Below are 12,639 nucleotides of genomic sequence, written 5' to 3'. Positions count from 1 at the left end.
GACCTGTCGAGTCGGAGATCAGCAAAGTCTGGGGCAGTCAAACAGAATATGAGGCACGGTTTTCCTCTTCTTCCCCGCAGCGGGGGCACGGTGAATCAAAATTTGGCCATAGCCGCGAGAAATATGAGCCAACAGGACAGTGGCCTGTCCTGCACTGTGCTATAATAGCTTGCTCTGCCCCATAGACTTCATGGTCTGAAAGGAATACTTTACTTTACAATATTATGTTGGTGGTGGGAAACTGTTACGTGCGCATGTTAGTGTCAATGTGGAACGGTGCGAATGCGTGTTGAAAGGAGAGGAGAACCAAACTGAAGAAATAGAAACGAAATAGTGTTCTAGTGTTCATGGACATTAAATGAGTTCTAAACGATGACGTTGTTGTTTTACTGTTAATGTACTTATCTTATCTTATATAATACAGACGTTACTTCAAAAAAGAAGATGATTACGTCCTACGCGTCATGCATTTAGTCAGGAACGTAACAGTAACTATTGTGATTTGTAGTCGTTGACGGCTGTCTGACTTCGACAGATTACTCTGGAGATGTCTGTGTTTCTTGTAAGGGTGTATTAGATGTACTCAACTAACACGTGTTAAGGTCGTAGCGCAGCATGGTGCGAATGGGAAAAAAAGGTGCGAATTTGGGTATTGAATGGAAGGGATGTTAAAAACCGGAAGCCGGGAGGAGATTGACAGGATGAGAGATGAAATGTGCATGTTTACGTAACTTGTTATAATATAAAAGTATTTCTTGAGTAAAACCTGAGAGTGTCTTATTATTTTGAAGAGGCTTGTGTCGTAACAACGAGTAACAAGACCTATACATGTAACAAGTAGAAGACCTATACATGTAACAAGTAGAAGACCTATACATGTACAAAGTATAAAGAGCTATACATGTAACAAGTAGAAGACCTATACATGTAACAAGTAACAAGACCTATACATGTAACAAGTAGAAGACCTATACATGTAACAAGTAACAAGACCTATACATGTAACAAGTAACAAGACCTATACATGTAACAAGTAACAAGACCTATACATGTAACAAGTAGAAGACCTATACATGTAACAAGTAGAAGACCTATACATGTAACAAGTAACAAGACCTATATATGTAACAAGTAGAAAAGACTAAGTCCAAACCGTTACACAGGCTTAACTGAGGGTAATTGCTGAAAAGGCCAAAGTCAAGTCTCTGTCCGTAAGATCAAGTTATCCCTCTGAAGTCCTAACACCAACTGACTATATTAACCTACATACTCTAGAATCCCAACTTAGCTGTTCAAAGTCCGTCATCTATGATGCTTCTTTGTACTAACTAAATGACTAACAATGTTAACTAAGTGTTTGAGTTTTGAGTTTTTGGCACATCGGCACAATTTAGGCCACGCCGTGCCCCTAATATTTCAAGGATTACTCTCCCTTCATATTACTGGAACAAAACTCCATACAGTTTAATCATTAAAAGCAAGGTTTAACACTATGTACGAGATGGCTGCCTGGTCAATGATATATGCATAAGACTGTCTTTATGGTGGTCCCGGGTTCGAATCCTGCCCGCTGTCATACCCTGTAGTAGTACAGGAGGATCAGCGCTAGGCAGTAACAATCTTCATTTTTCATAGAAAGTCTGAGAAACTGTAAAACAGATATATTTGGACCAGGAAGTAGATTGTCTTCAACTCTGAAGGAAACATGTAAAGCATTTTAAACATTTCAGTCTGACCAACCCTTTGTTCAGCCTGTTGACCTCTTTCTGTTGTGGACCGACTGTGGTAGACCACATAGTGATGGCATGAAACCCTGGGCAGTTGCTATAGTCCGAGCGATGTTGCCCCCCCTTCCCCACGCAGCTGATGTATTTAATGCAGTTTGTGGTCCGCGGCGTCCACCAGCGTGTAGCACAGTATTCTGCAGGCTGCTTAAGTGTCGTCTGCTCCTGGTTTTCCTCAGGTTTGACTCCTGAAGTCTTTCCTATATTTGGGTGTAGCCGTAATACAGGTCGCCTGATCACGAGCAATCAATAAGCATAACTTTTTAATTTTTTAAAAAATTCCGCTGTTATTCCTTGCTTCTGCTGTAAAGCACATCCGCTCTGTCTTGTGCTGATAAGTCAAAGCGGAGGTAACTCTAGAAAAATACCGCACGCGAAAGGGCAATAATGCAGAAAATACTCAACGCTGGTTAACGCTGAGGAACAAGGCGTTTTATAAAGTAATGAAGGGGACCTTCAAATGTGGCGTCAGTGTCACGACGTCAAAACTTTAACCTTTTGATGAAACAAATAACTTTTCGCACCAGATTCCTAATCGTATCATAACACTTCCCAGTCTCGATTTAAAAAAAAAATGGGAAAAAATTTAGCCAGCAATAGGATTGGAACAAGAGATATCCAACCATAGATGACCACGCTTCAACTGCTGCGAATATTGCTAAGGAAAATGGTTAGATCTAGCCCACTATTGCTTTTAAGCTCGGACACCACTCCCCCTGGACTAATCTCTCCCCCCCCCACACACACACACAATGTGGAAGTATGTAGAAAGACAAGATGGCGAGCTGTTTAAATAAACTTCAGCTCACTTTCAAACTACCATAACCACACGCCCTTCTATCTCACAGTCTCTGACTTGACTACCACACGCCCTTCTATCTCACAGTCGCTGACTTCAACTCTACCACACGCCCTTCTATCTCACAGTCTCTGACTTGACTACCACACGCCCTTCTATCTCACAGTCTCTGACTTCAACTCTACCACACGCCCTTCTATCTCACAGTCTCTGACTTCAACTCTACCACACGCCCTTCTATCTCACAGTCTCTGACTTCAACTCTACCACACGCCCTTCTATCTCACAGTCTCAGACTTCACTACCACACGCCCTTCTATCTCACAGTCTCTGACTTCAACTCTACCACACGCCCTTCTATCTCACAGTCTCTGACTTCAACTCTACCACACGCCCTTCTATCTCACAGTCTCTGACTTCAACTCTACCACACGCTCTTCTATCTCACAGTCGCTGACTTCACTACCACACGCCCTTCTATCTCACAGTCTCTGACTTCAACTCTACCACACGCTCTTCTATCTCAATCTCTGACTTCAACTCTACCACACGCCCTTCTATCTCACAGTCTCTGACTTCAACTCTACCACACGCCCTTCTATCCCACAGTCTCTGACTTCAACTCTACCACACGCCCTTCTATCTCACAGTCTCTGACTTCAACTCTACCACACGCCCTTCTATCTCACAGTCTCTGACTTCAACTCTACCACACGCCCTTCTATCTCACAGTCTCTGACTTCAACTCTACCACACGCCCTTCTATCTCACAGTCTCTGACTTCAACTCTACCACACGCCCTTCTATCTCACAGTCTCTGACTTCACTACCACACGCCCTTCTATCTCACAGTCTCTGACTTCAACTCTACCACACGCCCTTCTATCTCACAGTCTCTGACTTCAACTCTACCACACGCCCTTCTATCTCACAGTCTCTGACTTCAACTCTACCACACGCTCTTCTATCTCACAGTCTCTGACTTCACTACCACACGCCCTTCTATCTCACAGTCTCTGACTTCAACTCTACCACACGCTCTTCTATCTCAATCTCTGACTTCAACTCTACCACACGCCCTTCTATTTCACAGTCTCTGACTTTCAACTCTACCACACGCCCTTCTACCTCACAGTCTCTGATTTCAACTCTACCACACGCCCTTCTATCTCACAGTCTCTGACTTCTACTCTAATGTCAACTGTCTTTCATAAGCATTAAACCACTATTTACAATCTAGTGGTTTTACTCGTGGTAACAGTAGAATCTATGCTGCCACTACGAACACGCTTACACACTCCATAATATAGGCACATGATAGAGATGTTCGTTTTACGTGACAGAACTGTTCGTTACATGTGATAGAGTTGTTCGTTGAACGTGCTTGGAATGCTCGTTGTACACGACAGAACTGTTCGTTGTACATGACATAACTGTTCGTTACATGTGGCAGAACTGTTCGTTACATGTGATAGTTATTCGTTGAACCTGGCAGAACTGTTCGTTACACGTGACAGAGCTGTTCATTGCACGTGACAGAACTGTTCGTTACACGTGATATAGTTGTTCGTTGCACTTGACAGAACTGTTCGTTGCATGTGACAGAACTGTTCGTTGCACGTGACAGAACTGCTCGTTGGGTGAACAAAAAAACAACAAGTGTTTATTAATGAAAGGAGATTAGAAGAAAGGGGAGACTACTTTTAAAAATGTACAAAGTTCACGCAGACGGATCTAATATATCTATAGAAACCGCTTCAATGCTAGGCTAATGCTTCAGTAAAAGAACTAGATTTACTCTCGGATTTGACATGCTCCATATTTAATGCTTCTTTTCAAAGCAACTTTAGTTTCTCTTAAAAAGATCAAGTCTTAGTATTTCAGTTTCTGAAAACTAAAATGATCTGGAAACTACAATAAATATTTGAATTGCAAAAGTAAATACAAGAATGTGAAGTACATACATTTTGTACACACATCAAAGCACTACTGTCATACAGTAACATGATACCCTTTAGCAGTTTCAGTCGAAGGGATAGGTCAAGGTCCCGAATACACTAAAGTCACAGAAATAATCAAAGTTCAAATATTTTTTCTGTACCCCTTCCAAATAGGCATAATATTGAGAACAAATAGTAACAATGGCTCTAAATTAACATCAATAATGGTAAACCCAGGTGTACCTCAAGGAACAGACTTAGGTCACCACACATGATCTGTCGACCATCTTTCTCCATTCCTTTCTTTTTGTATGCAACGACTTAGCAGAGCGTAAGTCTCTAATTAACATGCATGACTAGATTAAAGCATCAGTCACACCAAGGAGCGCATGAGTCAGACAAAGGACCGTATCAGTCTGACGAAGGGGCACATCAGACCAAGGAGCGCATCAGTCAAACCAATGAGAGCATCAGTCACACCAAGGAGCGCATCAGTCAGACCAATGAGAGCATCAGTCACACCAAGGAGCGCATCAGTCAGACCAATGAGCGCATCAGTCAGGCCAAGGAGGGCATCAGTCAGGCCAATGAGCGCATCAGTCACACCAAGGAGCGCATCAGTCAGACCAATGAGCGCATCAGTCACACCAAGGAGCGCATCAGTCAGACCAAGGAGCGCATCAGTCACACCAAGGAGCGCATCAGTCACACCAAGGAGCGCATCAGTCACACCAAGGAGCGCATCAGTCAGACCAAGGAGCGCATCAGTCAGACCAAGGAGCGCATCAGTCAGACCAAGGAGCGCATCAGTCAGACCAAGGAGCGCATCATTCAGACCAAGGAGCGCATCAGTCACACCAAGGAGGCATCAGTCACACCAAGGAGCGCATCAGTCAGACCAAGGAGCGCATCAGTCACACCAAGGAGCGCATCAGTCACACCAAGGAGCGCATCAGTCACACCAAGGAGCGCATCAGTCACACCAAGGAGCGCATCAGTCACACCAAGGAGCGCATCAGTCACACCAAGGAGCGCATCAGTCACACCAAGGAACGCATCAGTCAGACCAAGGAGCGCATCAGTCACACCAAGGTGCGCATCCGTCACACCAAGGAGCGCATCAGTCACACCAAGGAGCGCATCAGTCACACCAAGGAGCGCATCAGTCACACCAAGGAGCGCATCAGTCAGACCAAGGAGCGCATCAGTCAGACCAAGGAGCGCATCAGTCACACCAAGGAGCGCATCAGTCAGACCAAGGAGCGCATCAGTCAGACCAAGGAGCGCATCAGTCACACCAAGGAGCGCATCAGTCACACCAAGGAGCGCATCAGTCAGACCAAGGAGCGCATCAGTCACACCAAGGAGCGCATCAGTCACACCAAGGAGCGCATCAGTCAGACCAAGGAGCGCATCAGCGTACTAGAATGGTTGAAATATTCACATTGATTTCAGTTACTAGTCAAGGGCAATAACTGTCCTTAAATCTATTTGAATTTAATGAAAAAAAAATTTTTAATGAATTTTGTTTTTCTTGAACGACTCCGATAAATATTTCATTGTTACAACAATATTAACTCTTTCTCTCCGTAATTATTTACCACATTCTGGTGGAATCGACGCTGATATCGTCAGTTAGGAGAGAAAGAGTTAATACCTTAATAGTTCGCAAATTCCCTCTAGTTTATACGTACAAATAATTCGTAGCCCAGCTTAACCTACCCCATCACTGATGGTAGAGACTCGGCAGATGGATGTGGAGAACAAGTGAGGTGTAAATTAACCTAGTTATTTTTTTGTGTATTTTTTTTTGTTCATTTCTATGTATATAAACAACAATGACATATATAACTATGATACTCTGCAAGAATCGGGAACATCCGACAAGACCAATGCAGTTGACAACTCCAAAATCAAAATCTTAGTCCAGGAAGAACATTCAATAGAAGCCAGGATTAAATATGGATTAAAACGGAGATTCAGTATAATGTATGCTTTTAAACCTTACACTAGAGAGAGTTACAGGCATAGCTCATGTCAACACAAGGGGAACTAACTACGTTCTTTAAACCAATAATTAACAAGCATGCAGTGGCGTGGCAAGGTACCGGTCTGCTGGGGTTCAAGAATTTAATAGTGCACGTACTCTTAAATAAATTAGAGGAGGTTAAGTGTGACACAAAAGAATATTGAGTCACCCTGCAGGTGTCGCTGGTATATGTACAGTGACAAGGAGAAATTTCTATGTACGTATAACTTTATATATAAGTCATTACATTCAATTTAGTAGCGACATCTTATAAGTAGTAGTGTCTTTACATTCAATTTCGTATAAGTAATAGTGTCTTCTTCTTCTTCGTTCTCATTGTTATGTTGGAGTGTTCAGATGACTAGACCAATACATGAGATGAACTGTGGAGTGGTTTCCAAATCAGGGAGCTCTCCATATAGTTATCTTTCTATTGGGGTGATTTGGGGCCAATGTCTTATACGGGCCTCTTGGTAAAGAGAGCAGTTTTTGAGGACGTGGTCGGCATTCTCTGGTGATACTCCACATGGGCAGATTTCACTTGTTCCAATTTTGAGCTTCCGGTACAGGTGTTGTCGCATTCTGTTGTGTCCGGTCCTGAGTCGAAAGATTAGACGTTGGTCTTGTCGGGATAGCTTATAGTAAGCGTCATCTTTCTTGTGATTTGGATGAGAGCTCGTCCATTTCTCATTTATTTTATTAACAATTAATTTCTTCAATTCTTCTGGATAGAGTGCAGAGTTTAATAGTGTCTTTACATTCAATTTAGTAGCGACATCTTATAAATAAGTAATAGTGTCGTGACTCTCATTGTATGTACGTTTTCCGAAAGGTAATAAACGACTCAACCTTGTAGGTCATAATTGCTACACCTTCTACATGCATTGAAGTCGGGCTTTAATATTCCCAAGAACTCGATAGCCTAAATACTTGGGAAATTCCAACTCTTAATAATGTTAATCAGTGACAAAGTCGCTGGTTTTTACTGTCTGATTCAGGCAACCCATCCCAAGCATGAAAGGCACTAGGAAAGAAGTGGTACTTGTACGAATAGTCATAGCATATAGAAAATGAAATGTACCTTTACCAAAATCCATCCATTTTAATTTTAGTTCTAAAAGCTGGATACTGCAATGCCAAATCATTTCTTCATTCAATCATAACAATAACCTCATGAAATACTCAGAAAGACACAAAGATAAAAGCACATTTCTTATTCCATATGTAAGGACAGATTAATACAAGTGCTCTTTCATCCAGAGTGCCTAGGGAATATGTTGTCCCTAATTTTGTGAGGAAAACCGAAGACTTGGCAAATTTTAAGTCTCTAATTAACATGCATGACTAGATTGACATGTGAATAGGGTGTAATTGTCCTCTCATTTGTTTGTAAAATGTTGGACATGTTTCGGATGTTCCTTCAGAGTTGAAGATAAGTTACTTCCTAGTCCAAACCTCCCGCAGAATGACGGGAATGGAAGCGGGCAGGGTTTGAACCCTGGACCATCGATAAATAATTTGAAGGGATATATGTGAATTAGAAGATCCATGTCGAGGCAAACATGCCATACAATAGTGCTATATCCACACTATATACTATACTCAGAAAGACACAAAGATAAAATTAGATAACTTTTATTGATCCAATCAAATGGAAATTCGGTTTGACTACAATTGACAACCTCAGCGTAACTACTGTACAATAGATATATATAGATCTATATAGATGCACAATATAGATGCACATACGAACGATATTCACACACGAAAAACACATACACACTCATAACCAGCGCTTTATAAATAGACTTCTCTGTACTTCTTGATGACGACAGAATGTTAATTTTTAATGTTGGGCATCCAGAGTCTATTATTACTGATTTTCTTCTTTGGTACAATCATGTTTTTACAGAACTGGATGTAAGAATTAACAGTTGTGGTAAGTTCATCTGTCTGGGCAGTTGTTTACAAACATGTCCCAATCTGCTCCAGACACCTTTGTAGCTGTAAAACGGCGTCGTCAGACCATGACTGGATGGACTGTACTTCGGGTTTTTGTTGTTTTTAAAACCGGTTTGTACGTGGGTGTAAGATAGTGTGAGGGGGAGGTTCGACTCTCCGAGGGGAACTAACGATCGAGATGTGTAGGCCATTTTTATGTTGCTATAACACATGTCCAAGGTTTTATCGTGCCGTGTGGGACAATGAACATATTGACTTTATGTTGGCAAGTGTTGAGCTAACGAAAGATGATTGAAATCTCCAATATTCCTCGTTCCATATGCTAAGACAAACATCTACATATATACTCTTTCTTACCTATTGCTATTAGAGCATGGAGTGGGTTGCCTGACCCAGCCAGGAAAATCAGTGACTTGTCAGAATTTAAGTCATTGGTTAACATGCAGGACTAGATGCATGACGCGTAGGAAGTAGCCTAATCATCTTCTTTTTGAAGTATTTTTTTTTATTTTATAAGAAAAGATAAGATAAGATATACTATATATTGTAAATATAGTGTTACATCCAGACTATATATTGTATATAGTGCTATATCAACACTGCATACTATATAACTTCCCACACCCGACCTGCTTAAGGTATTCCACTCAGTTGAATAGCCTTATTAAAACGTATAGGCCTAAATCTATTATACACATAGAGAACTAGAGCTCTACATAAGTACAGGCGTGACTATATCTCTATGAAAAATAAAACTGTTCCAGTTGACGTAAGGTTCTTACAGTGTCACCCCCTCAGGTTGGCACACAGGTAAGACACCAAGAATAATTTGTCATGTCAGGTGAGTTTTTTTTTTTTTGCCTTAGATCTGGTTCAAATCTTTTAATGACTCTAGATACTATCGTAGTCCGCTGTTTAGATAATGTTTGTTCCAAGTTTGGTCATTAAATAAATATCACTGGTCAAGTAGGTCTACAGATAAAATTAAAAGAAAAAACAAAACTAAACCAAACAAAAAATATATTCACCGTCTTTTCATTTGACGTTTTTAAGTTCCTAGCGTAAAACAAATAAAAAAAAAAAAACTAGGTCATAGGACTTTGGGTACATTAAACTGTGACCTCTGTGACCCCTTACGTAGTCTACGATCAACTCTTCATACGTTCTATTTTTGGCTCCACGTGACTTCCCTGTTGAATCTGTGGCTGGGCTATTACGTCAATGCTGGCTAAAAAGGCTTGCATTATCTTATAACGTCATCTTATAATTTTCACATGACCCTAAATGAAGAAAAGATTATCTGGTCATTCACGCTTAACGTAGAATTGAAGTCTATTGATTTTCATGGAGAATTTGATTCGGGTGGTGGCTGAGAATTAAGCGCATGGATTTCGAACCTCGATTTCCAGTCTTGAGTTTCAATCTCGATAAAAAAAAATTTAACTTTGGGATTTTAGGATGCGCATGCGCACGATAGATTTGTGCAGTTTTTAGTATGAAATCAAAATGTGAAGCTCTTTATCTTGTAGTACAGAGTATTTTTTAAAATTATCTTAGTTGGCATCAGTTATCTCCATAGACATAAATAAATATAGACTGGCCGATTAAAGAGTTTTATGAAACGAAAATTTGTGACTTGCAATTTTGTGTACTTTATTATACAACATTTATGAGCAGTATAAAAGTTAAGTATTCATATCTATTTCAACCACACACCTATATAAGTATTACAATATGTTCACTAGTGTTTTGTTTCAGCTCTAAGAATGAAGATCATGCAATTTTTCATAATTCGGAAATCCGAATACAATAGATATACATGTTTTCAAGTTACATGAAGTTACTTCCTTCGGCCAGTCTATATATTTATGTCTATGGTTATCTCATAATACTACTGCTACTACTCTCTTGCGCACGCTCCATTGGCTTCCCTTGAAAGGTAACCACACTTTGTCATCAGTGTATCTATAATTAAGAAATTCCTTTGTACCTTAGCGAACTGATCACTCTATATGTCCCTCACGGAGCCCTGCGCTCAATGGACACAACGCTTCTAGTGGTGCCACGTTTCTCCCTTAAAAGCTACGGTCTGCGGGCTTTTTTTTCAGTGCACAGACCAAAGGTTTGGAACTCACTCCCATTTGATCTCAGATAGACATGCTACACTACATTCAATAAAAACATTAAGACCTATCTGTTTAAAACTTTTTAAGATTACTTTGTCGTTTTAGCTGCCGTGATTGCGTTTGTAATGTTATCACAGCGCATTGAGCCTAAATTTTGTTTGTTAACAGCGCTCTATAAATTAAATTATTATTATTATATTATTAATACTGTGTCTTGGACATGGTCTATTTTAAACACCACTTCCAGACTTCATTTCTGTATTTCCTTACGATTTTTTCATTTGGTTACCTTATATTGCCACCACGTTTCTCCGCATCGCTTTCCTCTCCTCACTGTATTCTATCGCTTAAAGAATGCTAGCCCGGATCTTACAGAGCAAACTGTAAAGAAAGAGGGAGGTCTCCGTGTTTGAAGTGTGTCTTGTAAATCTCCTAAGTAAACATAGCTGTAGATCCCGAAACTTCGTCTTAAAAGGCCGTTAACATTCAAAGCATGCTTTGCTTGGACCAAAGGGTTTGCTAAGAGCATTTTCTCAGTTGTAGTTAAAGTCAGAACTTTAGGATCGCCCTACCCCCCCCCCCTTTTTCACTTTTCTTTCATATGTCAGGGTTGCCCTACATAGCTAGTAGGAATAGTACATAGCCTACATTTGCTTACCGGTATTAAGAATTATATAATCTAGAAACAAAGTGGTTCCAGGCTGTAGTGCATCTGGGATGGATGGATGGATGGATTGTTAAGATGCCTACCTTTGAGCTACAACAGTAGGCATGACCAAAGTGATATTTTTCAGAGGGGCGAATCGGGAATCGGGGGCCGTATGAGTGGCGAAATGTTTTGCTTTGTTTTACATTCATTACTTCAGAATTAAAGATATTACGTCCTAGCCCAAACCTCCCGCAGGACGCCAGGGGGTGGCGGCGGGCAGGCTTCAAAACCGGGCCCATCGGTATGACAGTCCAGAGCGCGTGCCTGACGACCAGACAACAGACGAGGTGTAAAAGCGTTGAATTATAAGAATTAAAAAAAATCTCAAACTGTCGCTTTAGACCATTGTTTCCCAAACTGTGTTCCACGGGACCCTAGCATTCCGCGAGGACTGAATAGGTGTTCGACGAACTACTGGAATAATTAACTAGTAGACTACCACGTGAATTAATCTCTCTAAAAAGAAGCAAAGTGTTCCGCTAAATTCTCCAAATGTGCTAAGAGTTCGTTGAGGGAAAAGGTTGAGAACCCCTGGCTTAGACCATACAGATAAAAAAGTGGAGATCTGACTGATGGTTTATGAATCACGAAACGCAGCTTCTCAATCAAACGGATATCTGAATATGATCATCTCCACATAATCATCTCCACATAATCATCCCCATATAAACTACACGCTACTTCTATAAAAGTGCTGAAAACATCGCTGTGACGCCATCACAAGCCAAGTGGTTTTGACAACAGCCGCGAGCCAGGGAAAAAAGAGTGAGACACAATATCATAATCTTTTATCTTCTTTTGAGGACAGTGTCACAGTTGTGGAGCAACTGTTGTGCAGAGATAAGTCTGTCCAGAGATTAGATATAACCTAGAAGACAGGTGCAGTGAGAAATGAGGCCACCTATAAAGTGAGACTCCATTTCTAAACTCATCAGCTTCTGATCGGTTTGTTCTGTTCAGCTCCGAGCGACGTCAATATATATATATATATGGTGTAAATACTGACTTCTTGTGATACTAACACAGGTGTAACTACTGACTTCTTCTGGTACTAATTCAGGTGTAAATACTGACTTCTTGTGATACGTATACAGGTGTAAATACTGACTCCTTGCGATACTAATACATTTTAAAATACTGTCTTCTTGCGACACTAGGAGGTGAGTTTAAAAATAACAAATAACGATAAATCATAAGAAACTTTTATAATTATATTGAGTAAATTATGTTATAATTTTGAGTCGAGGTGTCCCAAACAGAGGATGCTTATTCCATTGTTGTCCTAACCAC

General features: G+C 40.7%; 1 protein-coding gene across 8 annotated transcripts in view; it reads left to right on the top strand.

Moving 5' to 3' along the window:
* The window catches only part of LOC106058060 (fatty acyl-CoA hydrolase precursor, medium chain-like), a 42,118-nt gene that overhangs the window by 14,810 nt on the left and 14,669 nt on the right, over window positions 1–12,639 (top strand). Inside the window, exon 1 of one of the 8 annotated variants that reach the window (XM_056023323.1) lies at window positions 9,179–9,355. The exons of 3 other annotated variants lie outside the window; for them this stretch is intronic. In XM_056023323.1, coding sequence (XP_055879298.1) covers window positions 9,349–9,355 — 7 coding nt within the window. In that variant the 5' untranslated portion in view covers window positions 9,179–9,348. 4 more of the 8 variants (XM_056023328.1, XM_056023327.1, XM_056023326.1 and 1 more) reach the window with 4 other exon arrangements.

This window comes from Biomphalaria glabrata, chromosome 3 (assembly GCF_947242115.1).
Source record: "Biomphalaria glabrata chromosome 3, xgBioGlab47.1, whole genome shotgun sequence".
NCBI lineage: Eukaryota > Metazoa > Mollusca > Gastropoda > Planorbidae > Biomphalaria > Biomphalaria glabrata.
The sequence above is the reverse complement of the archived record's forward strand: the minus strand, read 5'-3'. Positions and strand labels throughout refer to the sequence as shown.